This window comes from Hevea brasiliensis, chromosome 4 (genome assembly GCF_030052815.1).
Source record: "Hevea brasiliensis isolate MT/VB/25A 57/8 chromosome 4, ASM3005281v1, whole genome shotgun sequence".
Taxonomy (NCBI): Eukaryota; Viridiplantae; Streptophyta; class Magnoliopsida; order Malpighiales; family Euphorbiaceae; genus Hevea; species Hevea brasiliensis.
In genome coordinates this window covers 108,122,214-108,144,829 of record NC_079496.1, presented here as the reverse complement: position 1 = coordinate 108,144,829, position 22,616 = coordinate 108,122,214, and the positions used below count along the sequence as shown (strand labels likewise).

Here is a 22,616-nt window from a genome sequence, read left to right as displayed (position 1 = left end):
ATTTCACCTTACAAAGCAATATATAATCGTTATTATCTACTAACATCATTATAAATAATTTCAACTTGTGTTAGAAAAATGTATGATGTTTGATGTTTAAATTTTATGGCATTATATCTATGAAAATATTTTTGAAAACATAATAATAATAATAATAATAATAATAATAATAATAATAATAATAATAATAATAATAATAATAATAATAATAATAATAATAATAATAATAATAATAATAATAATAATAATAAATTTGTAAAATAATATAGAATATAGAATATTAAATTTTTACCACCATTAAAATTTGAAATAAATTAATAAATTATAAATAAAAAATTAATATAAAAATATTTTACAATTATTTAGTACATCAAAATATTAAAATAATATTACACATTAAAAATATTTCTTTCCTTTTTTATGCTACCTACTAATACTTAAATATAAAATATGTTTATTTATATCTCAAATCATTATATATTATTTAAAAGATTAGAAAATTACGTAAATGACTTATACAATTATACAAAACTTTTAAAATTAAACTCTTCTATATATATAAATTCAAAATATAAAATTGACCCCAATTTATATTTTTCAATAATTTCAATGAAATTTATTTTTTAAAATTATTGAAAATATTTATATAATATATAATTTTAATTTTTTTTTTTTTTTTTTTATAAAGTTGAACTCAATGTAATGTGGCTTTGCCACTGAGTTGAGCAGTGTGATCGAGAGGATGGAGAGGTACGTGTGACTCTGCCATGTGGGGAGTGAGGTTGAGTCTCTGTGAGAGTACACTTAGGTTGAAGGTTTGCATAGAAGTAAGGAGTTATCGGTAAGAGAGTAGTTGATGGAGTTGTAAACCGAAGCTTTGAAATTTGGTGTTGAATTGATGACCTATTTGCAGATGAGTCTGATCGAAGAGATGCTTAAGCACTAGTGTGAGCTGAGGAAAATGGCGTGAAATTGGAATTGAAGCTACTGACTCACAGGTTGAGAGCAGAATAGAGAAAAATATGAACCAGTCGATCGATGGTGTCGATTTCTTTCTCCTCGGATGATGCAATGGCAATGAGATGAAGATGAGAGCACTCTCCTTATGTCTCAGCGTCAAGTGAAAGATGAGAGTGAAAGATGAGAGGAAACATGAGAGTCATGAGCATAAACTTGTAATTGTGTGTGTGTGTGAGGGAGAGAGAATTAAAATCAAATAAATTTACTTAAATTAAAATCAAAAGAATTTTAAAAAAGAATTTGAAGTTGAACGACGGTGCTAAAAAATAATTAAAATTTTATTACTTTTAAAATATTTTTAAATAGAACTCAATTTATTTTCTCTTACTTGTATCGAGAGACGATAAATATTAATTTAAAAAATAATCTTAATTTAATAAATAAAAGTGAGATTAACTTTGAAGAAACACTTGTTTCAAATTTTTTTTTAGGGAATACACTTATTTTTTTTCTTTATTTTTAATATTTAAAGTAAATTAATTAAGAAAATTAATATAATAAATTTAAAAATAAAAAGTTGAAAAAAAAGGCACAAGTAATGGAAAAAGTAATTATTCTGTATATTTTTTTTTCGTGTGAACATAAAATTAAAATTATGAAAAGAATAAATATTTTTATAAAAATAATTAATTTTTAATTTTTTTATAAAATTCATTTAATTTTAATTTAATTTATAAATAAAAATTAAAATTATTCAAGTTAATCTATTAACTTATTAATTATTTTATAAATAAAATTATTTAATTAATAATTATTAATAATTTAATAATTTTTATAAAAAAAGTTAAAATTTAATAATTTTTAAAAAAAAATTTATAAAATTAACTAATTACATATGATAATCACTAATAGAGGTAATAAAACCTTGACAAGTAGTGGTTTTTTTTATATTTATTTTAGTATTGTTTTTTGAAGTGATTTTTTTTATTATTATTATTATTTTATAAAAACTCAATTGTGTTATCGATGGGCAAAAGAGGAATTTACCATCAACGCAATTCAGAGATGTGAAGCGAACAACCTAAAGCCAGGCAGACGACCACGTTGCTGTTTTAATGGAAATCGGATTTTTTTTCCCAAATTGAAACTCTTTCGGTCTTACTTTCCCACTGCACAATTCCATAGCCTACCTCTCCACACCTCTCTCTCCTTGCACCCTCACACCTTATCATTTTCCTTCCTTTTCTCGCTATCCAAACATACCCGAATCTTCTGACACTCACAGGAGCTAACGACGCATAGAGGATCAGACCTCTTTGGTCCCTAACCAGGTCATGGCTTGGAGGCACCTAATCACGCAGGTCAGTTACTGCTTAATGTCTCAGATTACTTGGTTAAAGGTTTAGTATTATGTTTCGGTGGTAGATTATTAGTTTCTTAAAATTATATTTTGGGGTTTTCAAAAAGCCCTAACTTTAATATCCTCTTGAGTTTCCTGGATTCTGGAGTTTGATACTTGACGGACCTTGAGTCAAAGGGGCTATTTATGCTGAGGCACAGCTCCATGAATATGTGCCAAGGCTCTGTCTTTTGTTTCGTGTTGAGGCAAGAAATGGGAAATAAAATCAGGAGGCGCATCTCTGATTGGTATTAATTTTTTTATCTTTTCTTTTTATCCAAAGGAAAGCAGTTGTCTCTGGCTCAATTGTCTGTATCATGCTTTTGTTTCTGTGAATAATTGGCTAGTATAAGCAGAGGTATCGAGGAAAGAAGTTGTCTTTGGCGTCTGATTTTGAGGCTTTTGGGCAATTGCACTTTATAAATAAATGGGTATACTATGTTGGAATCTGTTTAGCGAAACGGAGAGATTTTAGTCTGTCTTATTTATCAGGCTAAAATTATGAGTTTCTTGTCACGAAACCGTACATAGAGAAGGAAGGGAAAGTTGGTGTTTGATAATCTAATTGCCCTACAAAAGGAAATTAAAATGTTTCATATCATTGATTATTGCTTCCTTGCAAGTAATGCTTTTGTGTCTGATGGTTTGCGAATTGTGAGTATTTGCCACTATAGCCAGGTTTTCAGGACTGATAGCATAACGTCTGATACAAATTAATAAATTATTGTGCATGCATATACATGCACATGAGATTACATGTGTGGAACAGAGTGCTTTTAATGCATCCCCCACCAACCTTGCAGGCGCCAAAAAAAAAAAAAACTCTGTTCTTGCTTTAGGAAATATGGTTCGCTTCGCTCTCCTTCCTCCTTTTCCCTCATTAGGGAAAGTTTTTATGTAGTGAACACCGATCTGTTCTTGCTTTATTGGTTTTCTTGAATTCCTTGTTCATGTTGCAACAGGTTTCAAGGCATCAATCAGAATCAGGACTGTACAAAAATTTGTTTGTCAGGTCCTACTTTCCTGTTATCAAGCGTGGAGGTGATGCAGGTGTGTTATCTATGATATCATTAATTCATTCATTTGCTTATAAGTTTTAGTTTAGTCAAGCCACTGTATCAGTGTACCTATAGGGTGTTATGCATGCACGTTTTGCTCACACCTTTCTAACAACAATATTTCTAATCTGTAAGCAATGGAAAATACATGCTTCTTTTGCGTTCCTTGGTTTCATTTCGTAAAAACCTGTATTTTACTTATTTACTTAGTTTCCATATTGAATTTAAAATGCTTATATTATATGAGCCTTGATAGAATCTGTATCTGTGAAATCAATTAACCATAATCCTTTTGGGTATTGTGTTGGCAGGCATTAAGTGAAATGTGGATTTAAGTCCTTATTTATCTTTCTTTTCTTCCCTTTCTTTTTGGTGCAGTGAATGGACTTTTAAATGCTGAAAGGAGATTTAAGTCGAGCTATGCCGGTAATTTAGCTCGCAGAGTGCGTGATACAGATGAAGCTAGTGAAGTTGCACATCTTAAAGAACTGTACCACCGAAATGATCCCGAAGCGGTAATAAGACTATTTGAAAGTCAGCCATCATTACATAGTAACACTTCAGCGCTTTCTGAATATATCAAGGCATTAGTCAGAGTTGATAGGCTGGATGAAAGTGAGTTGCTCAAGACATTGCAGAGAGGTGAGCATGGAAATGCAATTCTTTTTCTAATTACTTTTGCTGATACTTCTGGTGAACTATATCTTTATGTATTTGTGATAGTGACCATGCATTATTTTATCATTATTTATTACTTGTAATAATTTCTTGAATCTTGATGCTTTTGAACTATCATTTAATAGCTGCATTTGAAATTTGTAGGCATTGCTAATTCCATGAGGGAGGAAGAAAGTATAGGGGGTCTTTCTGCTTTCAAGAACGTGGGAAAACCGACGAAAGATTTTGTTCTTGGAACTGCTAATGCACCCATTCATATGGTGGCCACAGAAGGAGGGCATTTTAAAGAGCAGCTCTGGCGTACTATTCGTACCATTGCCCTGGCCTTTCTGTTGATTTCTGGTGTAGGGGCACTTATTGAGGACAGAGGAATCAGTAAAGGTATTATAATGTTACTTCCATGATGCTTTGTGTGCTCCTATTGTTTGATTCTAATATAACTTAAGTTGGTGGAAAAAGTCTTTTCATTGATTTTCTATTTTCAACGTGTCAGGACTTGGCCTACATGAAGAGGTGCAACCTAGCATGGAATCTAACACCAAATTTAGTGATGTAAAGGGTGTTGATGAGGCAAAGGCGGAGCTAGAGGAAATTGTCCATTATCTTCGAGATCCAAAGGTATTCTCCTTATGTGATTTTGTTCAATAATCAGCTCTCCATACATTCAATGGTGGAAACCCCAGTCCTTGGGCATATAAGTGATTCAGATATTAAGTTTTAAAGAAAGAATATAATGTGATTGTAAAACTGCACATCTTTTGGTGTTTATAACATTGCCATTGCTAATTTGAATCTTCAATAATTGACTCTATGATCTGTCTGCTTTATGCCCAACATTGTTGTTGTTTCTATTTGACAACATCTACCAGAGATTGTATGTAGGATATATTAGAGATAAAATTAGAGAGGGTTGTTTAATATGGTTTAGTTGAGTGCAACGTAGAGAAGCAAATGGCTCAGTAAGGAAGTGTAATAAGTTAATAGGGAAATGAGTGACAAGGGAAGAGAAAGGCCTAAGATGATGTGGAGAGAAGTAGTATCAAAGGATTTACAAGTTTTGGATATTGATTTGGACCTGATGTCTAACAAAGCTGAATGGTGAAAAAGAATCCATATAAACGACCCAACTAGTTGGGGATTAAGGCTTTGTTGTTGTTGTTGTTGCATTGTTATTGTTGTTATTGAAAAAATATTGTCAATTTTTAGGTTCTAGATTAAAGTTTGAACTTTCCTAATTGTCTGGCTTTATGCACTGGCTAGTTTGAACTATAATTTCCTTGACAATTGAGTTAATGTATAACAACACTCACAATGGCCTTTATTTCTTACTTGCCAAAATGCTTTATTTATTTATTTATTTTCTTAAAATGTTATATAGCTAATAAATTTACCATGTCAATTTTATATGTCAGAAAGGATTTTTCCCCCCTTGAATGATTGTTTGTTTTCCTTGTAAAAGCGCTTCACTCGTCTAGGTGGTAAGCTTCCAAAAGGTGTTCTACTTGTTGGCCCTCCTGGCACTGGTAAGACTATGTTAGCTAGAGCTATTGCTGGAGAAGCTGGGGTTCCTTTCTTCTCATGCAGTGGGAGTGAGTTTGAGGAGATGTTTGTTGGAGTTGGAGCCCGGAGAGTGAGGGATCTTTTTTCTGCTGCTAAGAAACGTTCTCCTTGTATAATATTTATCGATGAGATAGATGCTATAGGGGGAAGCCGTAACCCTAAGGATCAGCAATACATGAAGATGACTTTGAATCAATTACTTGTTGAATTGGATGGCTTTAAGCAAAATGAAGGGATTATTGTAATTGCAGCAACAAATTTTCCAGAATCACTAGACAAGGCCCTGGTGAGACCTGGACGGTTTGATCGCCACATTGTTGTCCCTAATCCAGATGTTGAAGGAAGGCGTCAGATTTTGGAGTCCCACATGTCAAAGGTATTATTTTTCCTCTTGGAAAGAAAATTAATGTCTTAAGAATGTGTGACCTGGGATTGGCAATAGATTATGAAATACTCATTTTAAGCTTTTCCTGATATGCATTTATAGTACAGCATATGTGCGCATACATGCACAATTGTATTACTCACATTACCTGCTATTATTTGATGATAGTATTGCTGTCACTGTAGTAACTTCGTTAGGTATGAAAATCATATAAGGATCATTTTTGGCCTAGACTTTAATGGCACTTGCACTGTGGTTCTGAATGGGTTGGGCCGAGTGACAGTCTTTATTTCCAAATTATTATTATTATTATTATTATTATTATTATGTAGCAACGGTTCATTAGTTTCCATTATCATGAAATCTCTCTTTCGGTGTTATTGTTGTCATCAATCACATCAGACCATTCATTGTGGGATTACAGGTGTTGAAGGCAGATGATGTTGATTTGATGATCATTGCTAGAGGGACTCCTGGGTTCTCAGGTGCTGATCTTGCAAACTTGGTCAATATTGCTGCTCTCAAAGCTGCAATGGATGGTGCTAAAGCAGTGACGATGGCTGATCTAGAATATGCAAAGGATAAGATCATGATGGGAAGTGAACGCAAGTCGGCTGTAATTTCTGATGAGTCGCGAAGGCTAACTGCTTTTCATGAGGGTGGGCATGCCCTTGTGGCCATTCATACTGATGGAGCTCTGCCAGTTCACAAGGCAACAATAGTTCCCAGAGGTATGTCTCTTGGCATGGTTGCCCAATTGCCTGACAAGGACGAGACAAGTATCTCCCGCAAGCAGATGCTTGCTCGGCTTGATATTTGCATGGGAGGGCGAGTTGCAGAGGAGCTCATCTTTGGAGAAAATGAAGTTACCTCAGGGGCATCTTCTGATCTCCAACAGGCAACTAATCTTGCAAGAGCCATGGTTACCAAGTATGGCATGAGCAGAGAAGTTGGGGTTGTCACGCACAATTATGATGACAATGGGAAGAGCATGAGTACTGAGACTAGACTTCTCATTGAGAAAGAAGTGAAGAATTTCCTGGAAAGGGCTTACAACAATGCAAAGACCATCCTTACCACCCATAACAAGGAGCTTCATGCACTTGCTAATGCTTTGATTGAGCATGAAACACTCACAGGAAGTCAAATCAAGGCTCTGCTTGCCCAAGTAAACTCACAGCAACAACATCAGCAACAACAGCAGCAGATGGTTGCACAACAGGGCAGTTCACAGTCCAACCCAGTGCCTCCGTCAACGCCTAATCCAGCAGCATCTGCAGCTGCAGCAGCAGCAGCTGCCGCTGCTGCCGCAACTGCAGCAGCCAAAGCTAAAGGCATTGCTCCTGTTGGATCTTAGCAGAAAGAGGATTGCAAGGCCGCTTGCCAATTGGCCATTTATTGAATTCAATATGCATATAGTGATTTGACTTACAAGGAGTTACGTGCTCAAGGCATTGAATTTTATTTTGTATTTCTGCGAGTCTTGAGTTGATCACAGGCTGTAAGAATTAGTGACAGTAACGTGACTATGCCTAATTAGAAGTGCATTGGTATCCATTCAATGCTTTTTTTTTTTTTTTTTTGTAATTTGATCTTAGTTTCATTTTTTTTTCCCTCATTAGATCTATGGATTTTACTGATACGGTTGCAATAATGTTAAAAGTTAGGGACAAATTATCAAAGATTTTCTCACGTTTTGTTCTGGTTATACATTGTATATTTATGACAAACCATATCTGTGCGCATGGTAGAAAAATGAAAAATTGAATCTTTAACTCATAATGACAAGATGATTGTGGTTTATTTTAAAACCAGTAAGTATGCCAATGTGTATTGCACCAAATGTAAAATAATATGATAAATAATACTATATGGTATTATTAGCGACGAGTTTGATTAATTCTGTTAAATCGTGAGTTTTTGGTTTATAGCAAAATGTTAATTAATTTCTTGTAGTAAAAATTAAACTACCAAATGTTTTATTCAACGTCTTTAATTTTCACTAAGATGAGCAAAATTGAAAAAGAAAATTATTAACACAAAAACCTGAAAATCCTGGGTAACCAAGGCAAAACATGATTAGTTTTGGAAAACGTAAGTGGTATAATTCGTTAGCTTCTAAATTTTAATTTAATTTCGTTATACACTTTTGATCATTTTTTCTATTTTTTTTCAACTTTTATCATTAATGATTGATATAATATAAATTATTTAACTGCTTAAATAAGTGTCACGTGTATAAAAGAAGTCATATCGTATACATCCTTCAAATACCTTATAAATTAATATAATCTCTTTAACTATTTTGATAAACGCTACATATCCTTAAATAAAGAAGGTTGTTTAAAATGTAAATCTCAAATATCACAATGATAGTACACCTTATAAACCTCTTGGCAGCCTAGATTTGTATAATGTGTCTTCATGTAAGTTGAGTTCTTATATTGCTCAGAGGCGAGTCTTGATATAATTCTCAGACAGATATCTAATTAGACAAGTCGTATTGTAGATATCCAATCTTAGAGGTTGATTATTACTACTTGGTATGATCCCTAAACCATTTATTTTCTTTATCTAGTCAAAATGCTTTACTTAATAACGCATAAACAAGTAATATATGTTACCTTAAGACCCTTCAACGCTTGTCTTATTTATCTTCTAAGCTATCTAATCTTTCATAAAAAACTAGCAAGATCTTTTACCTATCCTACTGTACCTGCATTTCTAATTATCCACATCAATAATTTTAGATGTGTCAAAGTTATTATTATTACTTTCGGTATGACATGTTTTGACTTTATACAAAGATTTTAATAAATGAAATAGCCTTATTTAACATAAATTTCTACATGTTTGATTATTATTGACCTTTTAATAGTATATATATGTATTTATTATCCCAAATAAAATATTCATATAATCCCTTTTACCCTGTTTTTATTTTCCTTCCTTATACTAACTTAAGCATGGAGTGCCAAGTGAGATAATCTCTTTAGCCCTCTGACACTTATTGTCTTGCAGGAGAACCATTCAGAACTTACTCAAAGCCTCACCCAGAAGAAGCCGTAGCTTTCTTATACCTTACCCAAGCACTTGGAAGCAACTGTATAGTTACTGTAAAGCACTCGTATCACCTTTTTACCATATTGTACACGTTGTACACATGTCCCTAATCTAGGCACCTCAACATTGTAAGTTATTAATGATAAACGCTTTTGTTCTTGAAGTTTTAATATTATAAATATTTTTATTCATGAATTATCACCAATATTAATATTTTTGTATTTAATTATTTACTTTTTAATATCTTAACAACTATTAAAATGATAAAAATGGATAGAGAGATCAATAAAATTAAATGCGAGGAACTAAATCATATATTTTAAAAAATATGAGCATTGTGTTATTAATTTAATGTGATTGGGGTTAAATAGTAATTTATATTCGTTAAGGTCCACTTTGCCCTTTGGTGCGGTTAGTTAACGGTATATAAGCCCAGAAAATGCCCTTTTCTTGTATTAACCATTTTCATAACAGAAAACGTCTTTAATTTAGCGCGTTTTGAAGCTCTAACAAAACCCAGACAAAAGGCCATGTCGATGACTCGCCCGACTCACTCCCTTCAACAACAAATCCAGAAACCAGGTCAGAGAAAAATTAAAAAAAAAACCTTTGATTTCTACATTAGAAAGGCAAATAACCCCAAATTCTTATTCTTTTCTGCGGCGAAAAAGGGCTTGTGTATCAATTTTTGGACGTGGGTTCACTTCTTGATGACAATTGGGAAAATTGATACTCTCTCTCTCTCTCTCTCTCTCCTGATGAATACTGACATTTTTAACTTTTATGTTCAAATTTTCGGAATTGGATTCAACCCCAACCCCCCTCCCCCCTTTTTATTTTGTGTATAATCATTCATTTTTCCCCTTTCTTTGGTCTGTCTATAGGCCTTCAGCTGCAGAGAGTTATTGTAGAGAACAAGCATGGTGAGAAGCTCGTGGGTTTATTACATGAAACTGGTTCTAAGCAGCTTGTTGTTGTGTGCCATGGGTTTCAATCTTCTAAGGTGTGTATGTGTGTGTGTGTGTGTGTGTGTGTGTTGCCTAAAGGTTTTCTGTTGGGATTACTTTCATGGTTGGGACCTTCACCTCTCGCTCTTTTCATGTACAGGAAAGGATACCAATGGTGAACCTTGCTGCTGCTGTAGAGAAAGAAGGAATTAGTGCCTTTCGCTTTGATTTTGCCGGAAATGGGTAAGCTTCTATTTAGTTGATTTTTTTTTTTCCTGTTGGAAATGAAGAGAATGTATCTTTCAGGAATTGAATTCTTTAGTTTATGGGGCTACTATACTGTGGATGGAATGATAGATCCTTTCAGTTTTATAGGGGCTCACTCTGCAAGTCATAAGCAGTCTTTTTAGGATCAAATTTTCAAATAATTCTAGTACAAGATCTATTTCATCCTAAGGGAGTGGGCGGGGTGGTGGGGGGGTTGTGGAGAGAGAGAGAGAGAGTACAAGATGTATTTCAGCAATTATCTTCTCTTTGCACCTTGTATTTGTTTCCAGAATGTCTAGTGGACTAGGATGCTTTTGCTCTTCAACTTCTATCCTGAGAATTGGTGATCTAAAACCTACATAAATATGCATGACGCAAAAACTACTGACACATTTGTGACCAACATGTCAATAATTCTAATACTGTTGGCGTGGTGAAAGTTATTATACTCTGTTCCAGGGAAAGTGAAGGTTCATTTCAGTATGGAAACTATCGTAGAGAAGCTGATGATTTACGTGCTGTAGTCCAACATTTTCATGAGCAAAACCGAGTGATAATTGCAGTTATTGGGCATAGTAAAGGTTTGCTCCCCATTACTTGTTTAGTTTATATAATAAGAGCAAATTAAAAGAAAAGGTTAAGCACTGTGTTGGGCTGCAGAACTTGCATTCATATTTGCAAATCTGATTCCTTTTTTCCTTAAGAAGTTTTTGTTGGCATCCTAATGGTTCCGCTAGTTATTTCTTAACTGTCTGCCTTTAACCCTCAACTGTTCAGATATAAGATTTTGCTGGATCAAGGGTGGAGTCTGAGTCTGATACTGCTATTAAGGAACTTCTTGTTCAAAATTCACCATCACCTAGATTGTTTAGGGTTTTTTTTTTACACTTTGATTTGCAGCTAATACATTTAATTTAATAACATTAATTACAAATTATGTTTTGGTCAATTCCCAACTACACCTTATTAATTTAGCTAATTTAGAAAGTAAAATTGAACAATTGAATCTCGTGATATATTTGTTTGGCTTTTTTAAAGCATTGATTTACAAGGAAAAGGTTCATTACAGGAGGAAATGTTGTGCTTTTGTATGCTTCAAAGTACAATGATGTCCATACAGTAGTCAATATTTCTGGCCGGTTTAATCTGAAGAAAGGCATTGAAGGGCGCTTGGGTAAAGACTTCTTACAAAGAATCAAGCAAAATGGATTCATTGATATTAAGAATAAAAAGGGTAAGGAATAAGATTTGATTTTGTGGTATGATGATTTCCAAGTTCCTTTTTACTTAAGTTATAATAAAGCATGCAACCATTGATGTTGTAACCTTTAGTATTAGGACACATGTTATTATAGTCTTTGGTAATTTTGCGGGTTAATGGATTTATTTTTATTATATTCTTAGTAATTGATTCAAATTTTCTCTTTATTTGCAGGAAAATTTGAGTATCGTGTGACTGAAGAAAGTTTGATGGATCGATTAACTACTGATACCCATGCAGCCTGCTTATCAATTCAACCAAAGTGCAGGTCAGAAATTGGAAACTGTCACTTTCACGTAATGTTTGTGTTGTTTCATATTTACTTTTATCGTGTATCAGCAATCAATCAGACAAAATTTTGTAGACAATTTTGTGATTTGCTATCATCCTCCATTGTACATATCTCATTTTACACCTAGTTAGGGAAGTGGGTATTTTTTTGTCCCGTTCCTTTGTATTGAACTGGAATAGGGAAAATAGCCCTGATATCTGAACAGTTGATGGAAATCTCATTTCTTCACTCCATTCTATGTAAATTTCAATGTCTTTTTCTAGTCCTGATATAATGCTGTTAATTTCAGGGTTTTGACAGTCCATGGATCGATGGATAAAATTGTACCTATTGAAGATGCCTTGGAATTTGCAAAGTTCATATCTAACCATAAATTACACATAATAGAAGGAGCTGATCATGAATATACTTCCCATCAGGGCGAGTTAGCTTCAATTGTGCTAGATTTCTTGCAGGAAAATTTCAGTCTAGAGAAAAACATGCTTAAGACAGCCTTAAAGGATCATGTTTTTCATTCAAGAATATGATAGTTTGATTGACCTGAGAAGATCAAACAACTCACTGAACAACAGAATGGTAAAAGCATTCTGAAGGTGGAAATTATTGGGTAAGAAAGTAGCTTATGGTCCAGGATAATTACTCCTCTGGACAAGTTCTTAGTGCCTAGTTCTACAATTCCAGTACACCTTTAATGACCTGTTCTGGTTTTGATTTCCATTTCATCCAACTAATGGATGAAATGCTTCATGCAGCCAGTGTAAACATTTCCAACCTGTCTGTGGCATTCAAACTGTACTAACGTGATGGATTTGTAGGTCTAATGGCTTGGAGAAATCCTCACAAATTGTATTTTTAACGGTAAACCGAATGAATGCTCTTATATTGGTTAAACTCAAACAAAAGCCTTTATCTTCCGTTCTTGTATTGTATGCATCTTTCACACAGAAAACTACCTGTTACGCAGACAGTTAACTTTTGTGTTTGTGTGGGCGGGATAGGGAACTCAGACATAGAAATTTATACAAATATTATAAAGTTGAGCTATGAAAAGTAAATATTAAAAAGTTCTCATTGAGATGGTGTGAGATTTTGTCTTCCTTATCTGTGTCATTCTAAAATTTTTAACATGTCAAAGTTATTTAATATGTTATAGCCCTTGGTAATGTTAATATAAATTATTAGAAAATTTTGAATTATCTCATTTAGATGTTCTTATTTTGTTGTTGTTGTTCTCTTCTGCGCGTATAGTTTGATGAATCTTGGATCTACAAGGTAAGAGAGAACACTGAGTGGGTTAGTTAACTACCACTCTAATGCTTAAGTCGGAAAGAGGAATTAGACTAGTATATGTATGAGAATGTGATTAAGAGAGCTAATAGGAGTACCTGATGGTTTTAATATAAGCTATGATGTAGATCTGCTAGGATTGGGAGTTAGCACCCAAATAGGATTGAAGGTCCACTTTATTTGGGAGTTATATGAATGTTAAAATTGTAAACACGGCAGGTATCGCGGGATTCTTATCCTCTAGTGGACATTCCTATAACTGGGAATATGATACGCAAGCATCGTTACTTGGTTATCTTGGGCGAGTGTTCTAACTACCCACAGCAGTTGGACCTTGCTCATGTAGACTTACTCGTGAGTCAGTACTCATCCATAGATACCATTTTGGAGAGCCACAATATCATTTATGATTATAATGAATGAATCTTTAATTCGTTTATGTAATAAATGGACTAATTTAATTTTATTGCAATTATAAAATGACTTAAAATTCAAGTATTAATTTGATCAACAATATAAGAAAAAAAAAAAAAAAGTCTTTGTACAGATTGGATATTGTATTCTCATTATAAGGTATTGTGATTTCAGCTTTAGAAGCAATGTAGGGGAAGTTTGATTGGATATAGTTTAAAACTAAAATGCTTATTATATTATCTTGAAAAATGGATTAATGAATGAAGATGTAACTCATAATATCAAAATAGAATTGATAAAATAGAAAAATATGATTGTATACGACTGTAAGATTTGTTCTATAAAACTGTAATTAGATTGTTTATGTTGCATGCTAGTGAATGTTGAGTATCTATATATTACATGTCACGACCCAATCTATGGGCCGGACCGACACTAGGACCTGGGCTGGCATAAAGCCTCCGAGGCTCGTAGTAAGCCTTACTGTTCTTAAATCCATAACCAAGGCCCAAAAACTTAGGCCCAACATGTAAATAAAATTAAATAAAATAAAATATTTTTATTCGAGTCAACCCAACTCGATAACCATCAAAAACTGAAGTAAGGGGAGCCTCGCTTAACCCTGTTACAACCACTTACAAATTGTTTAAATACCATACAGATCTTCATTTATAAATCTCAAAATTTTAAATTAACACGATCTCTAATAAGGTTCACACTATTACTAACACATGTGTAGTTCTAGATTTCAAATTTTGAAAAATAATAAAACAATTAAATAACCGACGTTAAACCTGCAAGGAAGAAAGCAGGTTGCTCTGTAAAAGAACTCTTGTAGCCTGGAAAAATAGGTGAACAAGAGTGAGCGTTTGACTCTGAGAGTAAAATATTAATTTTAACTATAATCTCTATGGCTATCTAAAGCTAATACACCCTGTAGAGTGAAATGCAACATCGTCAATGTTTTCACATCATAACAGTCAAAAAGTAATTTGGATCACTCACACACCCAATAATATCAAACAACACATATATGGGAGCTGATCCCCTATACATCTATCTTAATCCAACCTGTGCCAGCGAAGAACTCAGCTCGAACTTCCACTTAATAAACCAAATCGGGGTCCTAGCAAAGAACTCAAGCCGTGTCTACCCCGAAGGACCGGGTCCCAGCGAAGATCTCAAGTCGTGTCTACCCGTTCTGTCCATAGCCAACACCACACTACACGCACGCCAACTCACACACACTGCTTCAAATTACCACAACAACATCCATGGTACTTTAACAATTATGAATGCAACATAAAACGTGCCTAGTGTTTAACTACATAGATACATATTTATAAGTGATGCATGGGCATACTTGAACACATAATAATATCGAAATTATAATTAAAATTAATATTTTACTCACAGTACACCAATGATTATTGTGGCTGCTGGATGCAGGAAAATAGCTGACATCGATAACCTAATAATTAAATTATAATTTATTAGTACTAAGTCAAAATAAAACTCTAAAGAGGCAACAGACAGCCTAATTCATGCCGAAAATCCTGCAGAGTTTTCCCTATACCTAGGACCTACCAAACCTGCAAAAGACTTCAAAATATACTTCTATATCTGCTAATCACACAATCACAACTCAAGCATATCACAAGACCTCTCCTGGGCCCACCCCAAACAGTCAACAATCACAATTAAAAAAAAAAATTATAATTTAGCCCCTATAATTAGCCCTTTTGCAAAAACTATCCAAACGGGCTCTAAAAATTCTAAATTTTTTCCCCGCTGTCCTTAATAATATTATAAGGCTATTGCAAAAGGAATTATAATTTTTTGATCATCCACGAATATTTTATGAATTTTATTCTAAATCGATATTAGCCGAAAATGAGCAACTTGGAGTTCGGGTTTACCTATGCCAATTCTGACACCTGGAACACGTCCAGAAAGTCTGAAAATGCTAGGATTGACTGTAATATCGACCATGTTCTGAGACGGGCTGTCGGGCAGCTGGATCTGACTGAAAATGCAGTCTTGGTGCCGGTGAGCTATACTCGATCCGATTGCACCTAAATTAAGTCCAAATTGTGTTAATAATTATCATAAAATTATTTTTAAACTTTGAGAATCGAAAAAGTTCGAAAATCTCACAAAGCGATCTGGATCCTCCGATTATCGCATTTTTCAAACGGTGTCTGATCAGAGCGGGACCAGTCCTATCTCGAAGATCTCGTCGTCCTGAGTCCATCGGTGGCCTCGGATTTTCGATCCGACAGTCTGATCGCCGGAAAAGTGGCCGGAAAGCCACTGACGTCGCTTTCTCTCTCCTCTTTCTCTCTCTTCGTTTCTTGCAGGAAAACTCCATTAAAATCAGCGAGTCTTGGTCAGACGAGGAACCCAATGCTGCCAGAAGCTCGCTGTCGGCATCCCTTGTCTTCCCGTCATCAGAGATGGCTAGAAACGGCTTTGGATGATCCTCGCCGTCGCTCTCTCTCTCTCTCTTCGGTTCTCGTCACCGCAGCAGTTTTTCGTCGCCGTTTCCCATCCCTGGTGGTCGCCCGGTCACTCTGAAGCTGCTAGGGTGGTCACAAGCAACCGGTGACCGGTCCCTTGCCGGTAAGAAGAAAATGGGAGGGAGGAGGAGAGTCGGGAAGAAAGAGAAAGAGAGTTGGGGGGGGTCTGCTGCGTTTTTCAATTTCTGGATTTTTTTTTATATTTTAATTACATTATTAGTCCCTCAACTTTTTAGGACTTTACAATTAGGTTCAAAATAATTTTTATTATGTTAAAATTTAATAAAATTCTAGAAATGATAAAAATAAATAGAGTCTAGGAAAATTTAATTATTTTTTCTCATTTACTAAATTAATTTTAATTAATTTATTAATTATTACTTTATTATTATTATTATTATTATTAAATTTTTGGGTTATTACATTACATATGTATAAAATGGAGTGTCTATGTATTACACTATTTCCTTTTTTAAATAGTGTTTCATTTCTCTCATACATATGTATAAAATAATCTATAAATTAAATTTCCTTACAGCACTAATTTTTTTTTATTTAAATTGTATATCTTTTAAATACAATAATAATTTGAAAATTTATAATTTTCATTTATATTTCCTTAAAAAATTTTGATACATACTATAAAATGTCAAACTTGAGAATTCCATAGATATGTTAACTAATTAACATGTATATATTACAACTAATAAAAACTGTTCACTAATTAACATGTATATATTACAACTAATAAAAACTAAGCATAGCATTTAGTGAAAGTTAAAAAAGCAGTATCATCTGCCATAGAAGATAAGGAGAAATGACAGAAGATCAAGCTTGATGATGATTTTTTGTAGTGTAAGTCCCTCACATATGTTTATTTATTCATGCTGCAACAGTCTTTGGCTTAACACCAATTTTTCTCCATGAAACATCGGGCATTATCTGTTTAGCATCAACACGATCCTTGAACTTTATAGCAAAGTTAAGCAATGAGTCAAGAAGAGAGTCTGAAAGAAGGTGTGGTTTGAGTCCCAACTCAATAAGCTTAGTGTGCTTGGCATTGTAGTAATGTTCTTCTGCCTCTACTCGTGGATTGGGCACAGATATTGTTTTCACATCCAGACCAAGCTTCTCTCCCGCTTTTGTTACAAGGGAAGCAAGTTCATTGACAGAAAACTGCTCAGTAAATTGATTGAAGACCCGAAACTCTCCAGGTCTTGCAGGGTTGGCAATGGCAAGTTCCACACACTGAACTGTATCCCTTATGTCAAGGTAGCCCCTGGTCTGAATCATATAAATTGAACAGTTAGAGAGCAAAAATTGTTCAGGTCATTTAATGTGCAGAAACAGGATAAATAACAAAATTATTGATCATAGCTAAACATAAAACTCACAGAAAAAAGTTCATATAGAATGAAATTTATCAATAGAACAAGTTTTACTTCTGAAAAATAAATTGAATTCAGCAATAAAAAGACAAACCAAAAATAGGTGAAAAGGTGATAGCCATCATCCTAGCATATGCTTGTATGGATGAGGCACACGTGCTAGGCAGTGAATCACACTGGTTGAAACAATACCCCAAGTTCCTAGCAGTACAGGAATTTGGCAACTCAAGGAGTATGACTTGAATTGATCATCAAATAGGAGTAACACAAATCAGAAGACAGGATAATATGAGAAACTTCAACATAAAATAGCTGCACTTTATGTTGTATCACTTTTTTTTTTTAAAATAACATACAATATCATAAGAAAAACATGATTTCCTCCACATCCAATTCTCTAGTTTAAAGCACAGGCTTAGTTGGAAGCATCTTTGAGGAAGTGTTACAGTCCCGAGTCTGGGATTGAGTACACAGGTGATTCACAGGGAAATCTAATAGGAAATTGCTGGATGGCAGCTTGTTAGTTTTACGGTCTTTCCCTTTCCCTTTGTCACCTACTGTGAATGTGAAACAAAGGCTAGTTAGAGAGAACCTTCCAATCTCTGAGTGTTCAAGGAACTCAACCTTGAATTAAACTAGACTTGAATAATTTTATTTCTGAATCAAGTGCTTAAATACACTTTGATTCCCAACTGGACTCTAAACAGGAATATACTTTTTTATTAATTAGGAGTATATGCCTTAACAAGTTTTATTTCCAGTGCAACTAATAGTGCCATAATTAGGAAACCAAAATACTACTTGCCGAAAATCTCTGTTTTGCTGTTTATTCATAACAGAGGAAGAATGATGCTCTTATCAAGAATTCACTTAAACCTTTTATCTGAGAATGTTCCAGAAGATCTTGAAAGAAACCAAAAGGATACATCACAATTAGCACGAGCTACAAGCTAAAGAATATATATTATAAGTTTCCTGCCTTTATTCCAGCACCTAACTTACATAATTGAGAATTGACTCACGGACCAAATCATTTCCCCTTACCTTTACATGGAAAGCAAATAACAAAGAACAAAGGTGGTAATAGCAAAGGTATAATAACATTGACTGGAGGATTCTTACCTGGCCCCCTTTCCCATATACAGTAAGTGGATGTCCAACAGCAGCCTGGACACAAAACCGATTCAATGCAGTTCCAAATACTCCATCATAATCAAACCTGTTGCAAAGTTCTTCATGCATCTCTGTCTCATCAGTCCTCACTCCATAAACCACTCCTTGGTTTAGATCGGTAGCTCTAATTCCCCAAGCCTTGCAAGTGAAGGCTATATTATTTGAGTCATGTACCTTGCTAAGATGGTAGAAAGAGCTGGCTTGCTTAGGGTAAGGCAAAGTGTCTGTTCTTCCATTATGGGTAATAGTTATATAACCCTCCTCAATATCAATGTTTGGTGTTCCATACTCTCCCATTGTCCCAAGCTTCACCAGATGGCACTGCTCTACAAATTCCTTTATAGCAAAGAGAACATTAAGTGTTCCGATCACATTGTTGTGCTGAGTAAAAACAGCTCTAGACCTATCAATCATTGAATAAGGGGCTGAGCGCTGTTCCCCAAAATGGACAACAGCATCAGGCTCAAATGACTTGAATGTTTCTGATAAGAATTCAAAGTCACAAATATCACCAATATAGAGTTCAATAGTTTTTCCAGTGAGTGATTTCCAACAACGTAGCCGGTTGTGGATGGAAGAGATAGGGGTCAGAGAGTCTAGACCAAGTTGGTGGTCAAAAAGACGACGGATGAGGCTGTCAACTATAGCAACCTCATAACCTTTGTTGGATAGGTGGAGGGCAGTGGCCCAACCACAGTAGCCATCTCCACCAATGACCATAACCCGCCTTGGCTTGGATGGTTCACCAGAGGTCTGGTGGGAATTGGAGCTCGATTGTGTTGGAGCTTCTTGGGTTACAGGCACTGCAGCTGCTTGGACAATAAAACTTCTTTTTGGTCTCTCTCCTCGGAAGACGAGCCTTCTAAAAGAAGATTTTGAAGTTTGCAGTGTAAAAAAGGTAGAACATGTTTTTGGGCACCCGTTCAATGCTTGAGGGTAAGATCTGCAGCTAGAGGACAACTTTAAGGAGCAAGAAGTTGAAAGTAAATGTGCCATAATGGATGATAACCCTTGTTTTATGAATATTCCCCCTGTCCTTTCCTTTGAAACCTAACAACAGTGTTTGGTTAGGCACCAAAATATGCAAATCTATCTGCAAAATATCCAAAAAGGTCCAAAAAAAACCATATTAATAGGTATTTATAACTGAACTTGAACTTCTGCCAGGAACTAAGTCCAGATTCCACTTGTTATATTTCAGGTTAAATGAGACAGACAACAGACATACAAAGTATCAAATGAAAAGTGCCAGAAGCAACTGAAATCTTGAACATACACCTTTTTTATCTGGAATTCCACCAAAATATACTCAAAAGTAACAGAAATCACTGGTCAGGAAACTCAGGACCTACAAAGTTTGTAGCTAACTAAGAACTAAGCCAAAACAGCAATTCACAACGAAGGCAAGCACCACATCCACTAATTGGTGTGAACGATTTTAAGTGCAATAGGTAATATTTCATCAAGCCACAGGCCACATGCATGTTAGGGAGAAACAAAATTCAACAGCAGGAACATTCACAAAGGAAAGGATCCCAAAAATAGGTGTCCAAATAAAAAAGACACCCAAACAGATCACCTTCAGACAACGCATGAAACACAAAAATTGGCAACGCTAGTCCTTTAATTTCTTATTGAGAAGGATATCTTTTTCCTTTATAGACGCATGAGAAGAGTTTATGGAAACCACATACAGGCAAATTACCCACATTTCTTCTATCGCTCAACTTCACAACATGTCAACCTCCTAAATTGCCATCTTTCTACACTTTATCAATAAAGAAAGCGAAAGACAGGAAATTGTTAAATCAGTAAATGTCATCATTTGAAATCAGAAAACGAAAACAGAAACATGTACGCCATATGACCACTAAGATGCAGGCGAAAAGAAGACAGTAATTTTAATTATGGGTTATACGCTGTTTAGAACAAAGCAGAACAAACATGTAATCTCCTCATCTAATGTGAAAAACAATAGCACTCCACAAACACTACAGCCAGTTCAAGGATCATCACTTCTCCATAAGAGGAAAAGAACTTTAAAATTCAAGAACAAATACAAGAATTAGATGAAAGATAGCAATTTTTTTTAGAGGATATATTACCTTAAGAACTACAATCTGGGTAAAGCCTGCTTGCAAGAAGAAAAGGGTAGACTGTGGAGCGATGAGTTCGGACAAAAAGGGAGCTTGAGGGAAGAATCAAATTGAGAAATGGCAGGTATATTCGCTTTATCACAATATATATATATATATATATATATATATATATATATATATATATATATATATATATTGTATTATAAATAAATAGGGCTAAGATAGTATTTGGAGATGGCTTAAAGCTCATAACACTTCCAGTCCATTTTTAAAATTTTTTTTTAATTTTAATTTAATATAAAAATTAAAAATTAAAAAAAATAATTTTTTTTTTAAATTTTTAATCCCAAAATTTAAAAATTAAATTTATTAATTTTTAATTTAAATTAAAAAAATAAAAAAATTTTAATTCATAAATATTAAATTTTTAACTAAATGAAACTTAAATTAAAAATTTTCAACTAAATTAAATAAAAAATTAAAATATTGCCATTTGAAAATTGGAAGGCCTGCGCACTGCCGACAACTCACGAGAAGTCCCTGAATCCGTCGGATTTTAGTAGCAAAAAGCAAAGGTTTTTAATGCTGATTATTTTGATAGACGCCGAATTAAGATTTAATTAGACGCTTTAATTATGTTTTGTGAATTATTTATTATTTTATTTTAATAATATAATTTAATATTTATTTTTAAAAATTATATCATAAAATTTTATTACTGATAAATTTTTAATTAATTGTAATTTAATTGCAAATATTAATAAAATTCTTTTTAAAATTAAAAAAAAAAAGTTAACTAATACTTTTTATTTTATATATATATAAAATTTTTGAAGTGCCAATATTAGAAATTTTAAATTTTAAATATAAAAAAGTGTTTAAGATAAATATTTAAATTTTATAAATAACATTTCAGTGAATAATTATTTGAATATATATATTTTTAAAAATAAAAATATATTAAAATTTATTATGAATATTGAATAATGATAAAATTTAGGGATCTTAAAGTAATTCACTACTTTTCTAATTCAATCTGAAATTTTAATTAAAAAAATGAAATTTTAGATATCTATGATATAATAATTAAAGTCTCATAATACTTAAAATTATAAACTTAAAAATTTTAAAATTCTTAACAGATTTAGCACAAAGAATATCAGATAACTAATTTGAAAATATTTAGATAAAAAAACTTGATTTTTAATATGATAAATTAATTTTTTATATAAAAATACACAAATAAAAATTAAAAAAAAAGAAAGTAATATCATATGGTAAATTTTTAAATATTCTTACTATGATAGGTGGCAAATTTTTATTTTTATATAGATATATCGATTAGTATATTATTTAATAAATATTATAAAATTAATAATTTTTATAAATTATTAATAATAATAATATATTAAATAATATTAAAATAATAACTTAATATAGAATTTTCCTTAAAAAAAATGATATACTTTTCACATTATAAAAAATTTAAAATAAAAAAAATAATTTTTAAAAATAAACTAAACAAGATATTTATGCTAAAAATAAATTTTTATATTTTAAAAAAAATTAAATTAAATCTTTTAAAATATAATATATATTTTTTACTTAACTTATTAAAGTTGCAATTTAGTTGAAATGAATTTTGACTTATAATTTTTCTGGTTTGATTTAATGCAAAAAACTGAAGCCAATATAGTTCATCCTCACTATTTGTTTAACACATAAATCCATTATTCCACCTCTTTAAACTGACCATATTCCTGTAATACCTCGAAAGTTTACTCATTTGTACGTCAAAAATACTTCTACTTGGAACTCTATCATTTGTAGGGATCACAACGAATTGGTATGCTCTTCAATCTCTAA

General features: G+C 33.2%; 3 protein-coding genes across 4 annotated transcripts; 2 read left to right on the top strand and 1 right to left on the bottom strand.

The window, feature by feature from the left end:
• The first annotated feature begins 2,009 nt into the window (after positions 1 to 2,009).
• LOC110631769 (ATP-dependent zinc metalloprotease FTSH 4, mitochondrial) lies at positions 2,010 to 7,618 on the top strand. The gene is made up of 7 exons (XM_021779726.2): positions 2,010 to 2,321; positions 3,322 to 3,409; positions 3,796 to 4,059; positions 4,240 to 4,476; positions 4,589 to 4,713; positions 5,555 to 6,031; positions 6,465 to 7,618. The coding sequence occupies exons 1-7, from the start codon at positions 2,295 to 2,297 to the stop codon at positions 7,395 to 7,397; spliced, it is 2,151 nt and encodes a 716-aa protein (XP_021635418.1). The 5' UTR covers positions 2,010 to 2,294; the 3' UTR covers positions 7,398 to 7,618.
• Positions 7,619 to 9,532: 1,914 nt separating this feature from the next.
• On the top strand, positions 9,533 to 12,784 carry LOC110631773 (uncharacterized). The gene is made up of 7 exons (XM_021779729.2): positions 9,533 to 9,685; positions 9,988 to 10,106; positions 10,211 to 10,293; positions 10,777 to 10,898; positions 11,387 to 11,551; positions 11,753 to 11,846; positions 12,160 to 12,784. The coding sequence occupies exons 1-7, from the start codon at positions 9,634 to 9,636 to the stop codon at positions 12,395 to 12,397; spliced, it is 873 nt and encodes a 290-aa protein (XP_021635421.2). The 5' UTR covers positions 9,533 to 9,633; the 3' UTR covers positions 12,398 to 12,784.
• A 3,948-nt stretch (positions 12,785 to 16,732) lies between these two features.
• On the bottom strand, positions 16,733 to 20,904 carry LOC110631761 (UDP-sulfoquinovose synthase, chloroplastic). Of its 2 annotated transcripts, none has more exons than XM_021779709.2 (3): positions 20,757 to 20,904; positions 18,601 to 19,744; positions 16,733 to 17,374 (listed from the first exon to the last, which is right to left on the bottom strand). In XM_021779709.2, the coding sequence occupies exons 2-3, from the start codon at positions 19,645 to 19,647 to the stop codon at positions 16,973 to 16,975; spliced, it is 1,449 nt and encodes a 482-aa protein (XP_021635401.2). In that variant the 5' UTR covers positions 19,648 to 19,744; positions 20,757 to 20,904; the 3' UTR covers positions 16,733 to 16,972. The 2 variants fall into 2 exon arrangements, with proteins under 2 accessions (XP_021635401.2, XP_021635402.2); XM_021779710.2 differs by having other exon boundaries at positions 18,601 to 19,701; positions 20,757 to 20,900.
• Positions 20,905 to 22,616: the final 1,712 nt, after the last annotated feature.